The sequence below is a fragment of the Mixophyes fleayi genome, chromosome 5 (assembly GCF_038048845.1).
Source record: "Mixophyes fleayi isolate aMixFle1 chromosome 5, aMixFle1.hap1, whole genome shotgun sequence".
Taxonomy (NCBI): Eukaryota; Metazoa; Chordata; class Amphibia; order Anura; family Limnodynastidae; genus Mixophyes; species Mixophyes fleayi.
The window spans coordinates 171228985-171254425 of record NC_134406.1 but is presented as its reverse complement, the minus strand read 5'-3'; the positions used below and the strand labels follow the sequence as shown (position 1 = coordinate 171254425).

At 43.5% G+C, this 25441-nt stretch overlaps 1 protein-coding gene across 1 annotated transcript in view; it reads left to right on the top strand.

Moving 5' to 3' along the window:
• The window catches only part of F13A1 (coagulation factor XIII A chain), a 151482-nt gene that overhangs the window by 31315 nt on the left and 94726 nt on the right, over positions 1–25441 (top strand). The window contains exons 5-7 of the mRNA XM_075213020.1: positions 3352–3470; positions 5050–5157; positions 15494–15668. Of these exons, the coding sequence (XP_075069121.1) occupies positions 3352–3470; positions 5050–5157; positions 15494–15668 (402 nt within the window). The remainder of the gene's footprint in view (positions 1–3351; positions 3471–5049; positions 5158–15493; positions 15669–25441) is intronic.

Genomic DNA, 25441 nt, shown 5'->3' with positions numbered 1-25441 from the left:
AGGAATGTCCAACAGAAACGAGGAGGTGATGAGAGTCAGCGGTCTGCGGATAGCAAGTTGTACCGCTGTCAGAGTGAAGGAATGGAATCCAAGTGGAGGTATCCGGGGAGTCAGTGGTCTGCGTCTAGCAAGTTGTACTACTGAATATATATGTGAGGAGGTGCACGGGGAGAGACTGCAACACAATATATACACGGGCACCTTGACTTTGATCCACAGTAATATGCACAATATAAATGTATAAATGACTGAACAACACTGCCAATATAGAAAGTCTCTTGAAGTAATCCGGCATAAGATAACACAGTCAATGGGAAGTAGAGTCAGCAGATAGTACACTCCAGAGGAGAACCAACACAGTCCAGCAAGGTATGCAATACACAGCACAGTCAATGGGAAGTATGCATACCGTGGTTCAGGAGAAGGCAGTCAGACAGGAGTGCAGAGATACCTGAAGGGCAGGAGGCCAGCAGGATACAAGTCCCTGGATGGATGAAGCAGGGGTCTAGCAGGTGCAGCGCACAGGTAGGTAGACCAGCAGGGAACACAGGAAGGCGTGGAGAGCGGATCAGCAGTAGATGGATGAGTAGCGCTGAGAAGTAACAGCAGCGGGTCTCTGCGGGAACACGGAGGTAACCAATAGCAACCAGCAGGTGCAGTAACGATGGGACACCGGAGCAGAGTTGAACTGGAACAGATGATCACGGAGAGTAGCGGGTAGCAATAGTGGCAGCAGACTCAAGGAAACACGGTAGAGTAGACAAGGACTGAAGACTGAAGCGCACAGAGGCAGCGGATAGGAATCAGCTAAACAGTCACGATGAAACACAGACGAGTTGCAGGTTGAAGCCTGTAGTGCACGGAGGCAGCGGATAGGAATCAGCTGGCAGTCACAAACATGAACAGGTGAGTGGATGTGGTTGAAGCCTGTAATGCACGGAGGCAGCGGATAGGCATCAGCTAACAGTCCCAATGATACATGGTAGAGTTGAAGTGATTAGAAGACTGTAGTGCACGGAGGCAGCGGATAGGAATCAGCTCACAGTCACGATGATACAGTAGATGGTAGAAGTGGTATGGGAACCACAGTAGCAAAAGTGGTTTGGAAACCACAGAGGTAGAAGTGGTTTGGAAACCACAGGAATCAGCAGAGCTGAATAAACAAGGAAACACAGGAACACCTTCAGAGACTCATGGGGAATGAGACTCCAAGATCAGGCAACGTGGTGTTGACCACAGGTGCTTAATATAGGGAGGTTGCCTGATCTGCCAATTAAGTTAAAGGAACATACACTGAAGGTTTGGAAAGGGCTGCGCATGCGCAGTCCCTCAGGATGGAGGACGGCCACGGTTCCTAAATGTCCGGGAAGAAGCACTCACAGTCCGGTGAGTGACACCTGTCTTGTTTAGTTGGGAAGATATATTCTGTTGCAGAGTGTATCAAGTGGCTACAGACTGGTGAATATTTATCTTGGTTTCCAAGGAAACTAATTGAATTGCAATGCAATTTGATTTACCCTGATCAGCCACAACATTAAAACCACTGACTGGTGAAGTGAATAACATTGACTATCTTGTTACAATGGCACCTGTCAAGGGGTGAGATATATATTAGGCAGCAAGTGAACAGTCAGCTCTTGAAGTTGATGCTTTGGAAGCAGGAAAAAGGGGAAAGCATAAGGATATGAACAACTTTGACAAGGGCCAAGGTCACAGCATCTTCAAAACAGCAGGTCTTGTGGACTGTTTCCGGTATGCAGTGGTTAGTACCTAACAAAAAAGGTCCAAAGAAGGACAACTTGTGAACCGGCGACAGGGTCATGGGCGCACAACCCTCATTGATGTCTGTGTGGGGAGCCCAAGGCTAGCCTCTATGGTCCAATCCCACAGAAGAGCTACTGTAGCACAAATTGTGGAAAACGTTAATGCTGTCTATGATAGAAAGTTGACAGTGCATTACAGCTTGCTGCGTATGGGGCTGCTTAGCTGCAGACCAGTCAGAATGATCATGATGATCCCTGTTCACCGCCTACAATGGACACGTGAGCGCCAGAACTGAATCATAGAAGCAGTGTCCTCCTGCATCAGAAAAATGCATCCTGCCACACTGCAAAAAAATGTTCAGGAATGGTTTGAGGAACATGACAAAGAGTTCAAAGTGTTGACATGGCCTCCAAATTCTCCAGCTCTCAATCGAATCTAGCATCTGTGGAATGTGCTGGAAAAACAAGTCCGAGCCATGGAGGCCCCACCTCACAATTTACAGGACTAACAAAAAAGGTCCAAAGAAGGACAACCTGTGAACTGGCAACAGGGTCATGAGAGACCAATCCTCATTGATGTGTGTGTGGGAAGCACACACTCAGGGTCGCCATCAGGGGGGTACGGCCAATACTGCTGTGAGGGGCCCAGACAGACTAGGGGGCCTGGACAGATCTCTCCGTCTGTCCGGACTCCCTGGAGTGTCCGCGCCCCGCAGTCACCGACCGTGCTGCCCCTCTTTTTTCTTGCCTTCTTCTCCGCGATGCTGCAGCTCCGCCTCCCAGACTCTGATAGGCTGGGAGTGTGGCGCGGTGATGTCATCACTGCGCGCCGTGCTCCCAGTAGATCAGTAACTGGGATTTGCAGCATCGAGGAGGAGAAGGTAAGTTATTTAGCTATTCTTTTTTTTTGAGGGGGATAGGGGGCACATGTATGGTGAAGAGGGAGGGGGGCACATGTATGGGGAGGGGGAGGGGGGCACATGTATGGGGAGGGGGAGCCCTGCCAGATTAATTAGTACTGGGCCCCAGTTTCTGATGGCAGCCCTGCACACACACACATCAATGAGGATTGATGTGTCTGCTAATGTCTTGGTGCTAGGTAAAACAAGACACCTTCAGAGGTCTTGTGGAGTCCATACCTCAACGGGTCAGAAATGTTTTGGTGGCACCAGGGGGCCCTACACAATGTTAGGCAGGTGTTTATAATATTGTTGCTGATCAGTGTAGAGACCCAACTGACAAAAAAATGATCCTTGGCCCCTGGATAATTTTTACATATTAATATGTACCATGGTTTAAATTTCTATTGAAGTGCTGTACAGATTCCTAAATATTATCAGATAACACAGAACAGATTAATGCCTCCATATAGATAGTCACGTAAGTTTTTTATATTTGAATATTCATGCTTATCTGTGAATTTTACTTTTTACGTATGTATCTTCATATTGTATTGTATTGTATTGTATTTTCAAATCACAACTAAAAAGGTTTAAAAAAAACTGCGAAAACTCATCACTATACAAATGTATGTTCATGAATAGAAATGGCAACAGCTTTAATCTAACACCTGTGTTACTATGAGTAGAAGATGCTGTTTACATGGATGACGAGAGGGAAATAGAAGAGTATGTCATGAATGACGTTGGTGTAATTTTTCATGGAGAAATCACCAATATTAAGAGAAGAAGCTGGGAGTATGGACAGGTGAGGAAATTATTAATTAGTATGCATTGTATTGTATTAATCAAATGTAGGCAATATTAAAAGTTGGATACCAACTATCTGGACACGTTTATAAGTGTTGAATAAGACCAAAAATACTATGAGTTCTAAACTGATACATAACTAAAGTCCTTTTGAGGAGTGGAAATAACCATGCTCTCCTCCATACTTCAGGAAACGCTTCCGAAATTGTGCCATATTCATCTCGCATCTCATCACAATGTCTACCCTTTACTAAAAAATAGTTTCTCCACTGCTCACAAAATCAGGTGCATTGATGCGCCTTCTCCGTACTTCCTTAAAAATGCCTTCCTTTGCAACTCCCTGTGCAAACTGATGTTCCTCCACAAACATAGCTTTATTATTCAGATAACTTAGTCCTCTACACATGAATTGTGATGCACATTTGCAAGTTGTGGCTTATAGAAGCCTGCTTTTCCATGGCAAAAAGGTAATTTTGCTCTTGTTAAATTACCTACAATATCTAAAGATCACATTATGCTATTACAATATGAAAATTGTATTTTCTTTCATGGTCACTCATTAACTCCATCATCCCACCAATTTAGCTGAGACTACGAGGTAAATTTTTCAAGCTGCAGGGTGAGATGTTGCCTATAGCAACCTATCAGATCCTAGCTGTCATTTTGTAGAATGTACTAAATAAATGATAATTGGAATCTGATTGGTTGCTATAGGCAATATCTCCACTTTTTCAAACCCGCAGCTTGATAAATTTACCCCTAAAAGTATCTATGCTCATCATTTTAGGCCTATTTTACCAAATACACCCACCAACTTTTGGTCTTGCCGGATATATCTATCTGTCCACGTGTATTAAATAAAATTCCATGGTCATTTCTGTCACATTACTCACATAGTCTGTCATGTCACTTATTTTCCATTATCTCATACAAGCAATTTGATGAAGAAACAAATTACATTGTAAGCCACACTGTGGCAAAAACTGATGTGAATGATCAAGCATTTTCTTTAAAGTGCCAATATACTGTGTGTGTATGTGTGTATATATATATATATATATATATATATATATATATATACAGGGCCGGTGCTAGGGCGCCTAGGCATTTTGAAAAAATCGGCGACCCCCCCCCCCCCGCAAAAATCGGCGCCTTCTTCCCCCCTCACCCCGTCTTTCCTTACCTTGTCACACCACCGCCGCCTCTCTGCTCCATCTCCTCCCCTCCACTCACTGACACTAGTGAGTGGAGGGGAGGAGACGGAGCAGAGAGGCGGCGGTGGTGAGCAATAGCCTCTCCCCCCTCCCCCGTGCATCTCAATGCTGTGCGGCGGCCGTGACAGGTATGGTCAGCGGTCGCCGCACAGTTTTAAAGTAATTTACATTCTTGTGGTGCCCTCCAGAGCCCGGCGCCCTAGGCAAGTGCCTAACCTTGCCTAATGGGAGCGCCGGGCCTGTGTATATATATATATATATATATATATATAGAGAGAGAGAGAGAGAGAGAGAGAGAGAGATAATAATAGTTTAAGTATGGAATGAATAAGATGATTTACTGTTTTGTAATGTATTTTTTAGTTTGAAGAGCGGATACTTGATGCATGTCTTTTTTTAATGGACAAAGCTGAACTCGATCTCTCTGGAAGAGGCAACCCTATCAAGATCAGTCGTGTTGGATCTGCAATGGTATGTGCTATACATTTTTATTGCAAGTGTTTTAATTCTCAATAGCTCAATTTTGCTAATGGCTAGCTCTTAAATATTATAAAATGACATACCATGACTGTGGTTGCACCAGAAATTTGATAAGATTTGAGATTCTGGAATAAAATGAGTCCTAAGTAAGGCTCCTATGACTTGTATTGTACAGAACACAGGTGAGAAACCACTAAAGACTCTACTTCTCCATTATCTCACTTCTGTTTACACGGCACTCAACCCACATATAAGGAATGCTGACTTATAGCAAAATTATCTAAAAAGTACAACGGCTGTGTATGTCTTAACATGAGACACATATTATATTGATCAAACAAACCAGGCAATAATAAAAAAAACAATGCAAAAGTAGAAATACTGGAAAGTGTGACTTGGACATGCATACACAAACAAACAAGGATGCTGGCCAGGCCAAGGGCATATATACTGTATGTCTGGAAATACAGACAGTGGACAAAAAAATGTAAAAACCATTATAAAGTCACTTAATATGTAGTGTAGCAGTTGTATACATCAGGGCATTGAGTTTACCAAGGTTTGGAATTGTGCAGGAGGGATGCAGCATAATAGAGATGTGTGGTAGCATCCTCCCAGAGTTAACCCGCTAGTGTTTTTTCATGGTGGTTGGATCTTTGGACCAAAGGCACTTCTGGTTTGAAGTGACCAGCTATTAAGTATAAAGTCTTGGGGGTAAATGTATGAAGCTCCGGGTTCTTCAACACCCATAAAAAAACAATTGAAAAGATCTAATCAACTGTGCATTCAGGATCCATACTTAATACTTGTTGTTGATAGGCAAGGAAAAATATGTATTTTGCAACCATTATTTTACTACTTTAATCTCTACAACTGGTGTTATTAATAATAGACCTCCATTTCCCATTGTGCATGTCAATTAGGAAGATGAAGACATTATGTCTTTGCATCGACCCCTCTTGTAGCAGTTCCTCCTATCACACTGACATTTGTTGAGATATTTTGAAAAAAAATATCCCCAGTGTTCAACTCGCAACCTCATTTTCTATACATCACTCCCTCATGTTGTGGTTTTATTACGTTTATATTCTACAAAACTATTTATCTAACAAGAAATATACATTTTGATAACTTTTTTTTTCCAGTACCTTCTAGCATTTTTATAGTCACTCAGACAAATGCAGTTAGAAAGTACAACAATACATTTATTGTAATAAAAACTATCACTAGAATATTATATAGACACAGTAAATAAATACCAGGCAGGTTTACCACATTATCTGTCCTTTACCCCACTAGTTTAAGGAGTTACATTCACCTGGCTGTCCTGACTTGCAGAATCCAAAAACCCATGGATTTTTCTCAGCTGCAGATATAGTCTACCGGTAGAGAACGGAAACTTAACACCAGCCACTCTGCACCTTCCAGGATTCAATCCTCATAATGAACATGTCTAGTTTGAACACTATACTGCTGCTTCTTATACCCACGGAATAACCACATGTGTTAAAATACTGTTCGTTTAACTTTCATTTATGTATTACATAGGTCATGACAATTGGGCTACCTTTATTTCAAATGTTGCAAACATTTTTAGCTTTTATTTAAATTGGTTCATCTCCGAGTGTAGGTTTACAAGTCAAGCTCGGTGGTCAGAGTGACTCGATTCGTGTCATCAAATATCGCCCACCGCTGTGTGATACGCGGTACTGCAGGCCTTCACCACTACACATTGATGTGTTTTACTTCATCTTGTGATAGCCAAGATAACATGATTCATGTCTCTCACTGTCCAGGAGACAGGTTTATTGTAATGTATTGAAACATTTCCCCTTGCTGAAGGATTACCTGATGAGATACTTTCTACTACTCTTATGGGGAAGGACACAAACACCAAACATATATTTTCATGGGGTTTTTTCAGCCTGCATTCAATAAAAATAAAGGTTGCAAGAAAACAAAGATACATTTCCAATTTACACAGCAAACACAAAACAAAATAAATATCTGCTTGACTGAGTCACTACCTACATTTTACTCAGAACTCAAACTATAACTGGGCCTGTCAGGAGGAAGGCATAAATATGATATGATGAAATATAATATTAAATGTCAGGGCCCAAATAAAATATTACATTGAGACATAGAAGTGAACATGATTTTCCCCTCAGATAAATGTTTGTTTCCTGTTTAAAACATTTGGTCAATTAGCTCAGTAAGAGGTAATTGGGTTGAGCAGACCCTTTGGGGGGAGACCAGCTTATAATATGCAGATCCTAGACATTCATTGTTTTGATCATGTATTCCACTTCCTAACTGACTTCCTTTTAATAGGTAGTGTAAACACAAAAGAACCACTAGGTGTAAAATAGAGAGAGACATATGCCTAGGTGAGAATCTTACAGACAAAGGCAGCATCTGAAGGCTGCCTCTACAGGTATATAAAAATATGACCTTCAAAGAAGATGTCTTCAAATTTCCTATTTTCATACTAGCGGTACCAGGAATCGGCTATAATAACATGTCTTTGGGAAAGGTATGTCACATTGTTATAATTCCATCACGTTTGGTATTTAAATGTGCAGGAGATTATGACCGGTTTATTGAAGGGGGAGTTATGTCTCTGGGATATATCTATGGAGAGTTATCAAAGGCCAAAAGTTTTGGAATATTTGTGAGCAAACTATAGTGACACCTAGGGGACATCCCTGCCCCCTATTAGCATCAACACTGCCCCTGTGAAGGCCGTCCCATTCCATTCCAAATTGTCAGTTTCTTGGGGATCGATCTAATTGAAGGACTGTCCCATTTTTTCTGCCTACCCCTAGGCATAAAGATTATTGTATGTAAGTAATGCTCTGTACTTTAATCCCATTTGTTTTTATAACTGTTTGCAATTTTTTATTTGCAAGTCAAATCTTTATCTACTTGTTTTTTATTCTCTGCAAGCATTGCACCTTTTGTATATTAAATCTAACAATTTAATAATTCGGTCCTTATTGCTCTAAATGAATGCATTGCCTGTGTAGAAGAGATAAGATTGCTTGACCATGCTAAAACCTTTCATTGCTGAGATGTGAATTGCGAATACATTTGTATACCAAGCCTAGTGAGTGCCTGCATGTACATTTGTGTTGAGCCTTAAGGGGTTAAGGGTTAACCCTTTGATCGCTGGTGCCTTGCTAACGGTGTGTAACAAGGGTGCTCATTGCGTGCCAGTGTGGGATGGGATATTGGGGTCCTATTGCCCAAATTCAATAGGTGGTGGCAAGATCAAAGAGGGTGTGGTTAAGTGAGCACTTTTTGGGGTGATTCAGCAAATCTGTAGTCTTAGGGAAACAGATGAGTTTAAGATTTGGGCTGGAATCCGGTGTGTTCCCTTACAGTAAGCTTCCAAGTCACAAGTGCAGAGGGCAGTTTGTGAGAGATAAAGGGAGTCAGGAGCGGTTTCCTGACAAAATAGAGGTGATATATTGTATGATAGTTGGAATATATGATAAGATATTAAATCAGGGAGATAGCTAGAGAGGTAGCTAGAGGGGCTTATCCCTGACAGAGCCTTCCATCACTCTTCTGCTGTTAAAAGCTAATTTGTGAAGCCTGAGATTTGAGCAGAGAAGCATTTCCTGAGCTCTTTTGAGGAGGCTGATTGCAGTGTCGTCTGTTGGTAAAGATTTTAAACAATCATCCACGTAGAAGTCTTCTATGAGCTGTCCAACATCTGAACGATTGTCTCTGAACCAAAGGAATGTTAAAAAATTCCTGTCCTTTTCTCTTACGTGGAAACAATGGAACATTTGTTGAATATCGTCAGTAAAGGCAATGGCGTCCTTTCGGAAGCGCATAAGTACTATGAGTACTCTATTGTTAAGATCTTGTCCTGTCAACAGAACATCATTTAAGGAAATACCTTCAAGTTTGGCACTGGAATCAAACACAACTCTGATCTGACCTGGTTTCTTAGGGTGAAATACTCCAAACATAGGTAGGTACCAGCATTCCTCTGCATTTTTTAGGATGTGAGCTATCTCAGCATGGCTATTCTCAAATATTTTGTCCATGAAAGAGAAGAAGTGATCTCTTATCTCTGGTTTCCTGTGAAAGTTACATTTAAGTGTAGAGAAGTGTTTAAGTACTTATTCTCTGTTGTTAGGCAGGCGAGGTCTGTGGGCTCTAAAGGGTATAGATGCAACCCAGCTGTTTGCCTCATCTTTGATTAGTCCAGTCTGCATTATTTCTAAGAATTGTTTGTCCTTAATAGACATTGCCACCTGATCATTCTTCTGTGTTCTTTGGAAGACTGTGCACCCTAGAAGATCTTAATAGTTGTCACAGATGTGATTGTCACTAGAGGAGTCTATGACATGACGGTGTAGCAATTCTTTTATGAGAACGCGATTGTGACATGGTTGGCAAATAGAAGGACGTCCATTTTCCAAAGTATGGGTAAGCACGCTGTTAACAGAAGCTGGTCTGTGTATGTCTTCTAGACATACATCTCCTATTATGAACCATCCTAGATCTAGTCGTCAAGCATAAGGTGCTTTGTATGGGCCGTTGAAATGGCTTCTGATTTTGTGGACCCCTAAGATATCTCTCTCTATGAGTAGAATTTGGGCTTATGGGTCCAGTTCTGGTAACAGGTGTGCTATACGTTTCAAGTGTGCAGGATGAATAGCTGCATCTGGTGCAGGAATTTTAGACCTGTTATCAAGGATCTGGTTGCGTTCAGTGATGGTTGGTAAGGGAAGACAACTCCTTCCGTCTATGGATTCAACTTGATAGCCGGTAGCTCTCTCCTCCATGTTGTCTCAAAACTCTCTGCGCAAGTCTTTAAGGAGTAGGGAGTGTTGGGGTCTTTAATACTAAAGATTTAAAAGTAGGTTGATCTGGCTAGAGACTTGTTACTTTGGTCATCTAGGATTGCATACAGTTTGACGGCTTTGTCTGGATGACCTTTTGGGTAGAGTCTGACTAAACAGATTTTGGAACAAGTTCTACTGCTTATGGCTTCTTTGCAGACTTCAGTACATTGTGAAGTAATCGCTGGTGTGACTGCAGTGGTGTCTCTCCCCTCTCTGCTGTGCTCCCCGCCATGCTCTGTGTCACTGTGACTGTGTGGTAAAGTCCATTGGGGAGGCCCAGGGTGTAAAGCTGTATTGTGATCTGTGCTGTTGCACTGTGTGCAGTTGACACTGACCTTACAGTCCTTGGCAAAGTGGGAGATGTTGAAGAGCAGCACTTATAGCAAATGTAAGTTTCTCGTAGGAAGGCTTTGCTGTTCTCCAGGGACTTCTCTCTGAAGGCTCTGCATTTCAGGAGAGGATGTGGTCTTCGATATAGAGGACACTGTTTGCCAGGAACTTTGTCTCTAGACTCCTGTTTGATATATCTGTCAGACCTGTGGAAGGATCTGGAGGATACATATTAGTCTTGTGAACTGCAAGTGAGCTTTTGCGTGGGTTAGATAGCATTAGGGTAGCACCTAGCATGGTAAAGGCACTAGGATCATTCCTGGTCTTAGCTAGCTGGTGTACAATGTCCACAAAAACAGAAAATGGAGGAAATGGCACATTGTTTCACTGTTTGTATTTGGAACCATGGGTTAACCACTGTTCCTGCAGATTGTAAAGTAGCTTTTTCACTATGGGGTTAATGTCTCTTGCTGTGTCAAGGTAGACAAGTCCTGGTAAGTATCCTTCAGACTTGGCTACTTGAAGCTCCATTAATAAATCACTCAGTTCTCTAAGTCTCTGGTAGCCTTTGTTAGCTAATCTAGGGACATCATAAGCTCTTTTGAATAGTGCACTTTATATTGCTTCTGGTGAGCCACAACAGTCATCAAATATATCTCAGATCATTTTAAGGACAGGCGGCTCTGGGTAGTTTATTAAGTACATTGATTTCTCTGATCCTTTTACCATGTTCAACAGACTCATTTCCAAGCCATTTAATTAAGAGGTCTATCTCCTTGCTATATGAAAGGTCTAAGCCTCTAATTGCATTTTGGGAGGAAGATCGCCAAGCTCTGAAGCTCTCAGGGAGTTCATTAAACTTCTTGTTCATTAAAGTCCTTGTGTTACTAGCTTTCGTTGTGCAAGAAACTTAGCAAAGTCTAGTGTGTCATGTTAGTCTCTAGGATATGCTGTTGGTGTATGAACATAGTGCGTAAGTGGTGTGTGGTCATACCTGCTAAGAAATGCCCCTTTCCAGCCGGCTTGTGTCATACCACTTTTGCGTGCAGGATGCGCTGCCTTTGTTGTAGTTTACAGACTCAAACTCTTGGCATGGGGGAGGGATGTCCCTCATGGGTTTGCCTTGTGTAGAGTTCTCTTGCTTGTAAATTTGCGTTTTTTTTGTTGACTTGTGGTTGCAATGCACAGCATGTTTGACTTTTTTCACTGATAAAGTCTGCTTGGATACCTTGAACTTCTGAACGGTTGCTACTCATTTTGGAGACTTGATGGACATATTCTGATGTGCATTGCAGAGGATCTCGGATCCAAGCTCTGAGTCAAGTACATTGATGGTTTATTTTATATTGGGTTGATCTGCAGCCTCCAAGAATTCAGATTCAGCTGTGGCAGCTTCAGCTTCCTTTTCTGCAGCATCTTCTCCATAATTGCCTCTAAGCGGTTTTTCTCTAATGTCATTTTTGCCTCCTGACATGATGTCTTTACTGTCGTTTCTGCCTCCAAACATTTCTCTACTTCCAATTGCATTACTTGCTCTGTAAAGTTTGTGTGTACTTTTGCGGCTTCAGCTTTTGCGCGTGCAATGATGGCTGCGTTGCCGACAGATGTTTTTTGAGGAACCATAGTTTTGAGTCCTTGTTTTGTAGGAAGATGTCGTTTTCTGTGACATGATGTTGAGCTGTAGGTGTTTGACTGCATAGAGACCGGTATATTGCAGTATATAGGTAACTGCATTTACAGAGTGCCAGTTTCTGAGAAGTCAGGGTGTTGGCTCCTTTAAGGAGGTGCTTGACTATGCAGGGACTGTTGTATTGCCGAATCAGGATGGCTACATTGACAATGTGTAGGTTTCTGTGAAGTCAAATGGCGGTACTTCTATTGCTGAGTGACCACTGTGTTGCAGACTGAGTAGAAACTGCTCTGTTGTCATAGGCAAATAACTGAGTTGGCAGTGTAGCAAGTCTGATAATTGGAATATATGTGTCCCACTTGCTGACAACCAATGTTTAACTGTTCTGTTCTCACTATAGCTTCCCTTTGGCCTGAATATAATCAGACAGACAGCACAACCACTCCTATTTTAATGTTGTTTATTCAAGTAGTTAAGAACTTGATAATTCAAGTGGTAAAACTGTAATACAGAAGTAAGGGAATACATTTACAGCATAAACATGTAATGTAATGTAAACATGAAAAACATAGCAAAAGTGCATAACTAGGGAGCAATCTTACCATCGATACTGTGCTAAGGGAAGAGATATACTGCACCTCTTACTTCTTAGCATGTAATATCTAAAATGCAGATCTCTTGTAATTTCCCATGATGCACTGAAAACTAAACTACAGAGGCCTTGAGAGTTCAATTTAAGCTAATACTAGACTGACCACTAGGTGGAGTTTACACAGAATACATGCATATGTAAATATAAAAATGATGAAGGCATAACAGAAATGCTCGCCATGCTCATCACTCACAGTCCCAAGATTTTCTGGGAAGAAGTCTAGATGGGAGTCTAAGAAGTGAAGTTTTAAAGACATGTTGCTTCCCATAGCTTTGTATGAATTTACTAGATCACTCACTATATTCTGATAGTTTTCTGCTTTATGATTTCAAGAAAACAGGAACAGATATTTTTGAATGACAACCAGGCTGCTTTTTCCAGTGTATTTAACAGTTCCTGAATATTTTCTTCATCCATTATTGCTCTTATATGTCGCCCTATAAAAATTTCTTCTTTCAGTTTTGCCTTACTTACTTTTGGAAATTTAGATTTTAAATGCATAAATGCAGCAGAGTTTTTATATATTGCTTTTATAAATTGTTTCATCAGTCCTAGTTTAATATGCAGAGGGAGGTAAATACACTTTTTCAGTATTCATTAAAGGTTTATTTGAATAAGAGATTCACGTTTAGACCATTGTTCATTGTTTTCTAATGTAGTGAGACTTCCTCTCCCTGCTGTCCCACTCACACAAGAAACAGCAGAATTTAGTGTACCCAAGTTGCAAACCAAGCAATAAAGCAATGACCTGCAAATCCCAGATTTTCCAGTTATATTTTTCATACTGGATTTTTTCTAACAGCATATTCATATTCTCATACCTCTTTCATACCAGTGGCATGCGCTACAGGTATTGATGGGAATTTATTGCTGTTATGCAGAAGCACAGCCTTCAAACTAAATTTTGATGAGTCTATGAACAATCTCCACTCATCTGACCAGTGTTGATGTCCAAGAGCCTCCGGGTTGACTACGCTTTAACGGTGCGGAAAATTCCGACACCGAGGAGTCCTACACCTAAAATCCAAATGTCTGAAAAAAACAATTTTAATATAAGCAGATTTACCTCAAAACCAACACTGTAGATCTCCAATCGCAGCAGGATTCTGACCGCTAAGTTTTTCTGAATAGACAGGTGTCCGTCAGTAGACTTTCACGTCATCGCGACCTCTATCAATTTTAATTTAAAGCAGCAATGTCAGGACCCCACAGGTTAAGTGTTTAAACACTTAACCCAACATTGCCGCTTTAAATTCCATCATAATTGTTATTGCTTATCATGCTCAGTAAAAAGCTCATCATGCAAGAATGGGCAAATGACCTCTCAAAGCAGGTAGAAATTACTACTAAAAACATCACATGTAGGTTCTAATATGAGATAAATTATCCTATCACATTCTATGGTCTTATTTAATAAAAAAAAATAAAGCTGCACATTTTGTCCTGTGCTTTCCCTATATATTTGGGAACAGGGAACTAGACGACATGTAGAAAGTTATGATGTTCAAAGGACTCCTTTCCTTATGAGGAGAACCATGTTATTATACTTATAGTCCGGTGTGATGGAAAGTGGCAGGTCAATATCTCATGTTCAGCAATAAGGCATTTATAGTCATTGACTGAACAATAACAAAGTATAATTGCCCATGGCATCAAAGACACAGAGAAGCTCTAGGGATGCCATAGAACTTGAGTTGAGACCTAATTGAAGGTAACATATTAACATTGTTTCAAAAGCATGTAAAATGGTAAAATGTAATGGTAGTAGATGGCATAAAAATATTAAAATAATTGGTGGAAACTATGAATCTCATAACATAAGAGAAGAGGTATATAGATAAGTATAAATGAAATCTTTTACTGTTAAATATTATTAGTAATATCAGTAAGTATACTGTGCCTTTTTAAAGAGTTTTACATACTATGTCAAGTGTTATGTATAAGTAAGGTTACATTTACTTATTGAAGAGTCCATACAAGGGCTGGCTGGCATTTTAAAGGAAAAGTAATGCAACAAAATGCAAGTAGTCCGGTGCCCCAGCCCAAGGTAGCTCACTATGGGACCGACCCGGGGGGCAGATGATACCCCAGCCCCAGCCCAGCCAGTCCCTGAGTCCATACCTACTTTCCTAAGCCCTTATGGGGACTCTCAAATAAAGAAAACTGTAACTTAGTTCCTACTGCTATAAAATGAGAACAGATAAATCCGAATTGTTGCATTTATCAGACACCATGATAATTAGAAATGATGTACTGTATTCAGAAAATATAAACTAGAAAATATGTGAAGGTACAAGATCGCTTAAAGACCTATTATATATTATATATTATAAATATGGAGCTAACAGGCAATCCAATAGCAGACTAGTAACAGAGTAGTGTGAAAACATTTATCTCACCCTGGGGCAGATTTATGAAACCTTCTACAAAGGAAAAGTGAAGGTGTTGCCCATAGCAACCAATTAGATTCTAGCTACCATTTACCTATTACATTCTAGAATCTTATTAATTGTTATGGACAACACATCCTCTTTTCTTTTGTAGAAGGTATGCTAAATCTACCCCACTGACTGAGTGAATATATGTTTAGCTGTCTGATCATTACAAGTTTACAAACACTGAAATAAACAGGACTTTTCCAAATGTGACATTATCGGGGTCCTGCCACAATATATATGCAGGAAGCCAATAATTAAGATAGACAAACTGCCATGAACACTTGAATTCAGCTGAATAAATGACATTCCCTTGCTGTTTTCTAAATTGTTTAGTTTGTATGCAAATATTCATTGAACATAATATGTATATTTGGAACATTCTGAAGAGACGTTATTTTCCTCTCTTGTTCAGATAAATGCCAGAGATGATAATGGTGTGGTTGCCGGAAGCTGGAGTAGTAATTATTCTTTTGGAGTATCTCCATCTGCCTGGACTGGAAGTGTAGAAATCCTACTAGAATACTTCAGCTCTGGACTGCCAGTGAAATATGGACAGTGTTGGGTCTTCGCTGGTGTATTTACGACATGTAAGCATTGAATACTAATCAAACTTTACTTCACCACAGGTTTAGGCAGTGTTGCAAGTTATTTTCATATAACCTACACACAGTCTGAAATATTGCCAGGAAACCAATTATGATTTATTTTGCTATACTTCGGAGACTAGAGTAGTAAATAAATTTGAAGGGTTTTCTTAAGGGAACTAAATTCCTGCACTGGAAGAGTGTGTTCTTATCTATCCCTTTTTGAACTCTTCATTTAAGGCTATATTATTTACTAGCAAAGAAATTCAAATAATAGCCTTAGCTATTCTGATATATTCCTATACACAGAATAATGTGATTAAAAAACTTTAAACTAGATATGTAATTCTCTAGTGGTAGCATCTCCTGCTAACATATAATACTTTTGCTTAAATTTGCAATTACAGTTTGAAATGTAAGGTTTATTGTAAGGTTTAAGCCAGATATGAACAAGCAATGCACTCCAGCTGTTGTTCAACTTCATCTCCCATAATGCTATCATTGGGGAAAAAAGAGGATTTTTACTCACCGTAAAATCAATTTTACTCTTACTACACTGGGGGACACTGCGTTACATTGGGGTATAGTAGGTGGGACTGGAGTTAGACACTTATAAACTTGTTTGTTCCCCTGACTCATCCCCCACTATGCCCCTCCTCTGTAGCTGACTTCAGGTTTGTATAACCAAGCCAGGAAGAGAGAAAAAGCAATTGAGAAAGTAACACCAAAGACAGCACTACTTTCAGAGCAAGGGAGGGTGCTCAGTGTCCACCAGTGTAGTAAGAGAAATTGATTTTACGGTGAGTAAAAATCCTCTTTTCTCTGTCCTACCACTGGGGGACACTGCGTTACATTGGGGAGCTACCAAAGCTGTCTCCAAGGGCGGGAAAGCTCTGGAACGGATGTGCGCAATATTTTGTGGCCAAAACCCTGCATTAGTGAATGCAAGGCATGCAACAAAGAAAACAACATGCAGCATAAACAGACGCTGCCACTCTATACAACTGCGCCATTGAATGATGCTGTTGTGCCGTCCAAGAAGCTGCAACCCTCCTGGAGAGTGCACTCTAAAAGTCATTGGAACCTGCAGAGAGGTACAGTCAAAATGTTGGACGTGATGCAGTAGCAAGAGACCCTTTAGCACTAGAAAGGCTAAAGGGGCATTACATTCCTAAACAGGAACTGTGCGAACAAGAGCACAAACTATCTCCCGTCGGAGAAAAGTTACACAAAAAGAAGAGGCACAAGAATGATATACCACAATCCCTGTGTATACAGGCACTAAACGTCAGAACCAATAATGCCTCGTACAACGCACCACTAATTTTCTGGCAAATAAAATGAGGAAGAACCGTACACACTCTCGCCCCGGATCCCCTAAGAGATGTGATATCCAAAGGAGCTGACTACATTTAGCTAACAACTCAATCTAGTAATATCCAAAGGAGCACCATATACACTGATCTAACAGTTTAAGCCACTCAGCGATATCTAAGGGAGCACTCATACAGTGCTTAAGGCATTCAGAGAAATACAAGGAAGTGTGGTGGTCGAGTACTGATGGGAATCCTTCCCTTACCTTGTCCTCCAGACACGAGTCAGGTTCTTTTCTGTTCGGATATCCGGTGGTCAGGAGATAAATACTTCAATGAAAGGGACAAGGATTGGTCAGACAACTTGGGTTTATTGAGAATGCGGTAAGGATAGTTTCGGTAAGACACCGCGGCACTGACCCCTTCAGCTCAATAGTAATGACAAAATAATGTGTCTGATCAGCATAGAGCACAATAACATTTAACATATAACATACACATTGTCTAATAAGGCACACTGGTAATCACAGTTACTACTTTCAAGTTAACAATATCTGACTGGTGATGATGCAAGTGTCAGGCGCCGTCCGCACGGCCGCCTGACTGTGTGATCGCGCGTCTGGTTGCTAGGCAACCAGACGCGTCATTTCCGGATTCCCCCTGCCATCCATTTCCCCCGCAGTATGACGCGCCCCGTTGCTAGGCAACGGGACGCTATGTATTCCCGGCGGCAGGCATGACAGCGCTCAGCGCTGAAGCTGATTGGATCCTCACATTATTTAAACCCCTTCCTGTCCTCTAGTCAGTGCCAGAGTATCAGGTCTTCCTGCCTCCAGCGTTTCTGTGTACCAGTTGCTATATTGTTCCTGACCTTCCTCGTGCTGGCTGTGACCCTTTTGACCCGGACCGTTTGACCACCCCTATCTGGATTCTGCCTTTGTACTGCGCTCCCTGAAGATTACCGACTCGGCTTGCCTCACCATTCTTCTGGATTTCCCTTTTGTACCTCCTCTACCTGAACGTTGCTGAACCGGCCTGTCTGACACCCCCTTGTATCTCGCTGTGGACTCTAGGAAGGACCGCGACCTGCGTGTCCCTGCAGCGGAGTCCATACTTCCTTGCGGGGGTTCCTGGTGAATACCAGGGGCACGTTAGACTCCGCGCCTTCCTCTGAGTTGCGCCAACAACAGCAGGTACCTTCTACCAGTCATACACCCACTAACAGTCGTGACAGTATACTCTGGCCATGACAACGGAGGGGTCTGGTGAACCGTCTGCTCGTGACCTACTTCTGCATTTGGCCCAACGAGTGGAGCAACAAGAAGCAGCCCAAGCGCATCTTCTACAATGTGTCCAAGGGATTGCTACCCGCTTCGATACATTTCAGAATGCTGCACCCGCTACACCAGCCATAACCTCTGCGGCATCCACAGCATCCAGTGTGGTTACGGTCTCTACAGCGGCCTCCGGTGTACGCATCCCGACACCCGAAAAGTTTGACGGTGATCCCAAGAAGTGCAGGGGCTTTCTGAACCAATGTGCCATCCAATTTGAGTGCAACCCAGGGGCCTTTTCTTCAGAACGCACCAAAGTAGCTTTTCTCATCTCCCTCCTCAGTGGTCAAGCCCTTGCCTGGGCCTCACCTTTATGGGAACAAGGGGGTCCACTTCTTCATAACTCCAACTCTTTCATTGAAGCTTTCAGGAAAGTCTTCGATGATCCCGGAAGAGTTGCTTCTGCAGCTACCAGCTTGTTAAACCTCCGCCAAGGTGACCTGTCCGTGGGGCAATACGCAGTTCAATTCCGAACCCTGGCTTCCGAGTTAAAATGGAATAACGAAGCACTGGTGGCAACCTTTTGGCAAGGTCTGGTGGACCGGATTAAGGATGAGTTAATTTCCAGAGAACTCCCGGCTGAGTTAGATTCTCTCATCTCCATGTGCATCAAGGTGGATTTGCGTTACCAAGAGCGCACGCAGGAACGCTCTCCTGGCAAACGGTTCATACCACGGCTAGCACCCCAGTTCCAAAATCCCATCCTGCCAGTGGACGAACCAATGCAAGTAGGACGCTCTAAATTATCCCTTGAAGAGAGGGAGAGACGCTTCAAACAACGCCTGTGTCTGTATTGTGGAGATCCGGGACACCTGCTAAGAGTTTGTCCCAAGAAACCGGGAAACTCTTCCTCCTAAACGGTGGCGGGGAGGCCGTTTTAGGAGAATCCACAGTTGCTCCCTATGCTAAAGAAAATTCTCCAGAATTTCAGATGGCTGTCATCCTGAGCACCCCCAAGGGTACCTTTTCCACCACGGCCTTTGTGGACTCCGGCTCCTCCGGGAACTTCATTTCGGCGGATCTAGCTTCGCAGCTCCAAATACCTCTGAACCCATTGCCCCAACCGTTATCTCTGACGGCAGTCGACGGAAGTCGTGTCACTCACGGCTCCATCTCCTCCGTGACTTCTCCTGTTCGGTTGAGGGTAGGAGTACTTCACAGCGAGATGATCCAACTTTTGGTGTTGCCGAGGTCCATTAATCCCCTCATCTTGGGGCTACCATGGCTGAGAAGACATTCTCCTCAGATGGATTGGGACCACGCTCAAGTTATGTCATGGGGTGAAGGATGTCGCTTTGAATGTCTGTCTAGAGTCTTGCCTCCTAAATGTCAAGTAATGGCTCAGTCCGAGCTAACCCACCTTCCTGAGGCCTATATGGAATTCCAGGATGTATTCAGTAAAGTGGAAGCGGAGATCTTGCCTCCTCATCGTCCCTGGGATTGCGCTATTGTTTTATCTCCTGACCAACCCATCCCCAAAGGGCGGACCTACCCTTTATCTCGTCCAGAGACGTCAGCCATGTCTCAATATATTTCAGAAAACCTGAAACGGGGATTTATCCGCAAATCTACTTCCCCAGCGGGTGCAGGTTTTTTTTTTGTTAAGAAGAAGGATGGGTCTCTTCGGCCTTGTATTGATTATCGTCCTCTCAACCGCATCACTGTCAAAAATCGATATCCACTACCTCTAATCTCCGACCTCTTTGACAAACTCAGTGGATCTCAAATCTTTTCCAAATTAGATCTCCGTGGGGCCTATAATTTAATTCGCATCAAGGAAGGAGACGAATGGAAAACGGCCTTTAACACCAGAGATGGACATTTCGAGTACCTGGTGATGCCCTTCGGCCTCTGCAACGCCCCAGCCATCTTCCAAACCTTCGTTAACGATATCTTTCATGACCTGTTATACACTTCTGTGGTAGTATATCTAGACGATATATTAATATTTTCTAAAGATCTGAAGACTCATCGGGAACAAGTAAAGGAGGTCTTACGTAGACTTCGGAAACACCACCTCTATTGCAAGCTGGAGAAATGTGTGTTTGAGATTAGTCAGGTATCTTTTCTTGGTTTCATCGTGTCGAGTCAAGGTCTTTGTATGGATCCCACCAAGGTGTCAGCTATTCTGGACTGGCCTCAGCCACAAGGCCTTAAAGCCATTCAAAGGTTCATCGGCTTTGCAAACTATTATCGCCAATTTATTCAGGGATTCTCCACCATTATAGCCCCCATTACAGCGTTAACCAGGAAGACTACCAACCCTAGGGTCTGGTCTTCGGAGGCCATGTCTGCCTTCATAACGTTAAAGAAAGCATTCTCTTCAGCCCCAGTTCTGTCCCAGCCAGATCAAGAACGACCTTTCTTCCTAGAGGTAGATGCATCCTCAGTAGGCATTGGGGCGGTGCTTTTTCAAGAGTCTCCGGCTGGCTCACACAACCCGTGTGGGTTTTTCTCCAGACGATTTCTTCCAAGCGAATGTAATTATGGAATAGGGGACAAGGAATTACTGGCCATCAAGGCGGCTCTGGAGGAGTGGCGACATCTGTTGGAGGGGGCTATATTTCCTGTTACTGTGTTTACCGACCATCGGAATCTAGTGTTCATTCAAGAGGCTCGTTGCCTTAATCCTCGGCAAGCCCGCTGGGCATCCTTCTTTGCTCGATTTGACATGAAACTCACATTCTGCCCGGGAGCCAAGAATGGACGTGCCGATGCATTATCTCGCTCATTTGACGATTCCGATCTTTTAAGACCATTGGTTCCGCAGCATATTATTGATCCTTCTAATATCGTAGCCCTTACTAGGACCAAAACGTCCTCTCCTCCTCCAGGCCGGTCATTTGTGGAACCCCATCTCCGGTTCAAGAGCCTGCAGTGGGCTCATTCATCCCGCATTGCCGGCCATGCTGGAATAAAGAAGACAACATCGCTGCTTTGCCGACGCTTCTGGTGGCCTAATGTACGTGCCGATATTGAGAGATTTATTGCTTCCTGCACTACTTGTGCTCAACACAAAACTTGTAGAAGAGTCCCGGCAGGCCTTCTTCGTCCACTTCCTATCCCCGATGCTCCTTGGGAAAGTGTGGCCATGGATTTTATCACAGACCTACCCCTCAGTGCAGGGTTTACCACTATCTGGGTGGTTATTGATCGATTTTCGAAGATGGCACATTTTATTCCTCTAACTGGACTGCCCACGGCCAGTCGTCTGGCAGATATCTTTATCAAGGAGATATTCAGACTACATGGTTGCCCGAAGGAGATCATTTCGGACCGCGGAGTCCAATTTACATCCCAGTTTTGGAGAACCTTTTGTAAAAGAGTAAACATAGAATTGAAATTCTCTTCGGGATACCATCCGCAAACCAACGGACAGACGGAGCGAATCAATCAGGATCTCGAGACATTCCTCCGCTGTTTTACCTCCGACAACCAGAATAAATGGTCTCAATTCCTTCCTTGGGCGGAGTTCTCCCATAATCAACACATTCATGAGTCTACCGGATTCTCTCCGTTCTTTATTGTATACGGAAGTCACCCTGTGTTTCCGGATCCTTTTCCAGTATCCTCTTCACCGGTTCCAGCCGTAGATACTCTTTATCGGGAATTTTTTCTCATTTGGGCTAAGACTAAGACGGCTTTACTCAAGGCTACTCAGCATCACAAGATCTTTGCAGATCGTCATCGGAGGGCCACTCCTCTCTTAAAGGTGGGAGACCAGGTATGGCTATCCACCCGGGACCTAAGACTAAAGGTTCCTTCTATGAAGATGGCTCCTCGATTTATTGGCCCGTACACCATCATGCAAGTCATTAATCCTGTATGCTTCAAATTGAAACTTCCTCCTTCTCTGAGATGTCATAATACTTTTCATGTCTCATTACTACGACCACTGGTACTCAATAAATTCTATCGACCTCCCGGTCGTCCCCCACCAATACAAACCTCTTATGGAACTGAATTCGAAGTCAGTCGGATCTTGGCCTCTCGCATTCTTCGTGGCAAACAGCAATTTCTGGTCCATTGGAAAGGATTTGGCCCAGAGGAGAGATCATGGGTGGACAAGCAGGACCTTCACGCTCCTAGAATTCTTAAAAAGTTCCTTCAAACAGGAGGAGGAAGAGGAGGGTATACTGTCAGGCGCCGTCCGCACGGCCGCCTGACTGTGTGATCGCGCGTCTGGTTGCTAGGCAACCAGACGCGTCATTTCCGGATTCCCCCTGCCATCCATTTCCCCCGCAGTATGACGCGCCCCGTTGCTAGGCAACGGGACGCTATGTATTCCCGGCGGCAGGCATGACAGCGCTCAGCGCTGAAGCTGATTGGATCCTCACATTATTTAAACCCCTTCCTGTCCACTAGTCAGTGCCAGAGTATCAGGTCTTCCTGCCTCCAGCGTTTCTGTGTACCAGTTGCTATATTGTTCCTGACCTTCCTCGTGCTGCCTGTGACCCTTTTGACCCGGACCGTTTGACCACCCCTATCTGGATTCTGCCTTTGTACTGCGCTCCCTGAAGATTACCGACTCGGCTTGCCTCACCATTCTTCTGGATTTCCCTTTTGTACCTCCTCTACCTGAACGTTGCTGAACCGGCCTGTCTGACACCCCCTTGTATCTCGCTGTGGACTCTAGGAAGGACCGCGACCTGCGTGTCCCTGCAGCGGAGTCCATACTTCCTTGCGGGGGTTCCTGGTGAATACCAGGGGCACGTTAGACTCCGCGCCTTCCTCTGAGTTGCGCCAACAACAGCAGGTACCTTCTACCAGTCATACACCCACTAACAGTCGTGACAGCAAGACCCATCAGTAATAACCCATCAAGACTCTTACAATCACTACCGCGCCCACTAGAGGGCTCCTTCTTATTCAGGTGTTTGGGGTACCGTGCTATTCCCTATGGGTCAGGTGCCCCACTTTTAGCATCTACTGCTGAGTTAACTTGAATTGCAGCGGTACCACTAACACTGAATGTCACACCTTCAATATTAATAAATCAATTCTTAGGTAAATCACATAACATTAACATCATCTAAAACATTTGGTGCACCAATATTATCCCATATTTTCCACTCAGTCCTGGGCTGACCTGTGCACAGAAATTTGGTAGTGTTCCAATGTCCTGCAGAGGTTTCCATCAAGGGTTAAGTATTATAGTAGAAAGCAGGGCTGTTGCTCATTTCAGCCACAAGATGGCGCTGTTCTCTCAACAGTCAATGAATCTCTATCAGCACATGTGCTCTGCAACAGGGTATGGTGTCCAGATATCGGCACACACACAGGATATAGCTGAAACGACCGTCTTAATTGTTTCCTGCAGCCTGTGTAAAGGTATGATCTGGGGGAAAAGCTCTCACAATCCTTCCTTGTACAAGAATGCAATGTCAGTTTTGGATAGATTCATCACTCTTTCCTCTGACACTGGGGTGTGTGCAGTACACTGCAGGCTAGGGTTTTACCTTGAGATGGTTCTGCAGTTAGTGGAGACTGTCTTTGGCACCCTGCTGCGTGTCCCCAGCTGTTCTCCGTCCGCTTTGCTGGCAATGTCACAGTTCTGGCAGCAGCTCACTCTTGTCTCTGCTCGGCTGCACGTCCCCCCCCTTGTTCCTTCTACCATGCTGCTTTCTCTCTCTCTCCTCCTTCCTGCAAGTCCTCTTCCTGTTACTCCCCCAGCCAATCAGGGCCTTCATCCTCCTCCTGTCAATCACTCCTGGGCACAAGTTTTCAGGAGCACAATTAACCCCTTGTAGCCCTGCATTTTAAAAGCGTTTATGCACTTCCTCTGTGCTGTTCAACAGGGCTTTGGGGTACCACAGAAGCACTCATACCATGAGCTAAACGGCTTAGCTAACTCAGCGATATCTGAGGGAGCACTTATATAGAGAGATAACAACGTAAGCCCGTCATATATACAAGAGAGCACTCATACCATGAGCTAACAGCTTAAATAATTCAGATAGTCACCAGAGGCCAAAGCAAGCCTCCTGATGATGAGAACAAGACTCCCTGGAATTCACGACCAACCAAAGGTGGGCTGAGCCTGAAGAAAACCCTTAAACAAGACAACCTTCCACTGAGCTAGACGGAGAGCCACGGGAGCTGCACGCTGAAGGAAGTAGGGCGGAGACCCGAATCGGAGCCAGCTGGTAAGAAAACCCTTCAAAGATTCCTGAGAGGAACGTGTGAAATTCTAGAAATTTACACCAACCGAATATCGTTTCTAGCCCATAGAAACCATCTGAGGAAGAAGCGCTATGGCTGAATTGAAGGTAGCAACCATTTCCCTGCAAAGACTCTCTGGCCGCAAAGGTTGGCCGTCCGACGTCACAGCGTCAAACTAGATGACGAAAAGCAAAAAGGCCCGAACTACGAAATGAGGCCGCTCTGAAACCGGGACAAGAGGGACGTCAACGCTAGTCCCCTACACCAGGAAAATACTGCTCTGTGAGACACACGGCAAACCAGCAGACTAGCTGGGATGTGCCCCTCCTAGAAACTCTTGAACACCCACGAGGAAATGAGACCTGTAAATAACCTGTACATCCTCTAAGTTCTAGGGAGACTCGACTTGGCTTCGGACAAATCCACTTGAGGGTCCTTAGATTGAGAGCCGACAAGAAAACAGGTTAACCTGTGAAAAGAACCTGGGCTGTCTCTCGGAGAACCCTATGACCTAACCAGGAGGGCACAAAGGATTTACCCTGGAGTGACCCACTTTCCCTGGTAAATGGCTGATTGCTAAGGCATTCGGCCCTCAATAATAATATGTTGGAGTAACTTCGGCCATAGTATGGCACAAGGCACACCCCTCCGACCATACACAGGTCGACCCTTATGCTGCAATTAGGATACGGGTATTCCATAAGTGCTAATAATATGCAACAGCCCTGCATTATATCTCTACAGGTTTTCTGACCCCCTGTACAAGAAGGACAACTGAACCACTCAAAAATCGATGTGGCTAAGCACCACCCGAAAAGTAAACCAGTGGATCAGGGCAGAGGGATGCTATGCACGTCCAAAACAAGCAAGGCAGCTTCCCTTGATGAGAATCTCCCTGTTGAGACATGGGAGATGTTCCGAATGAGGGGAGGCAATGAACCTTGGTATCCTATTTTGCAAAACAGAA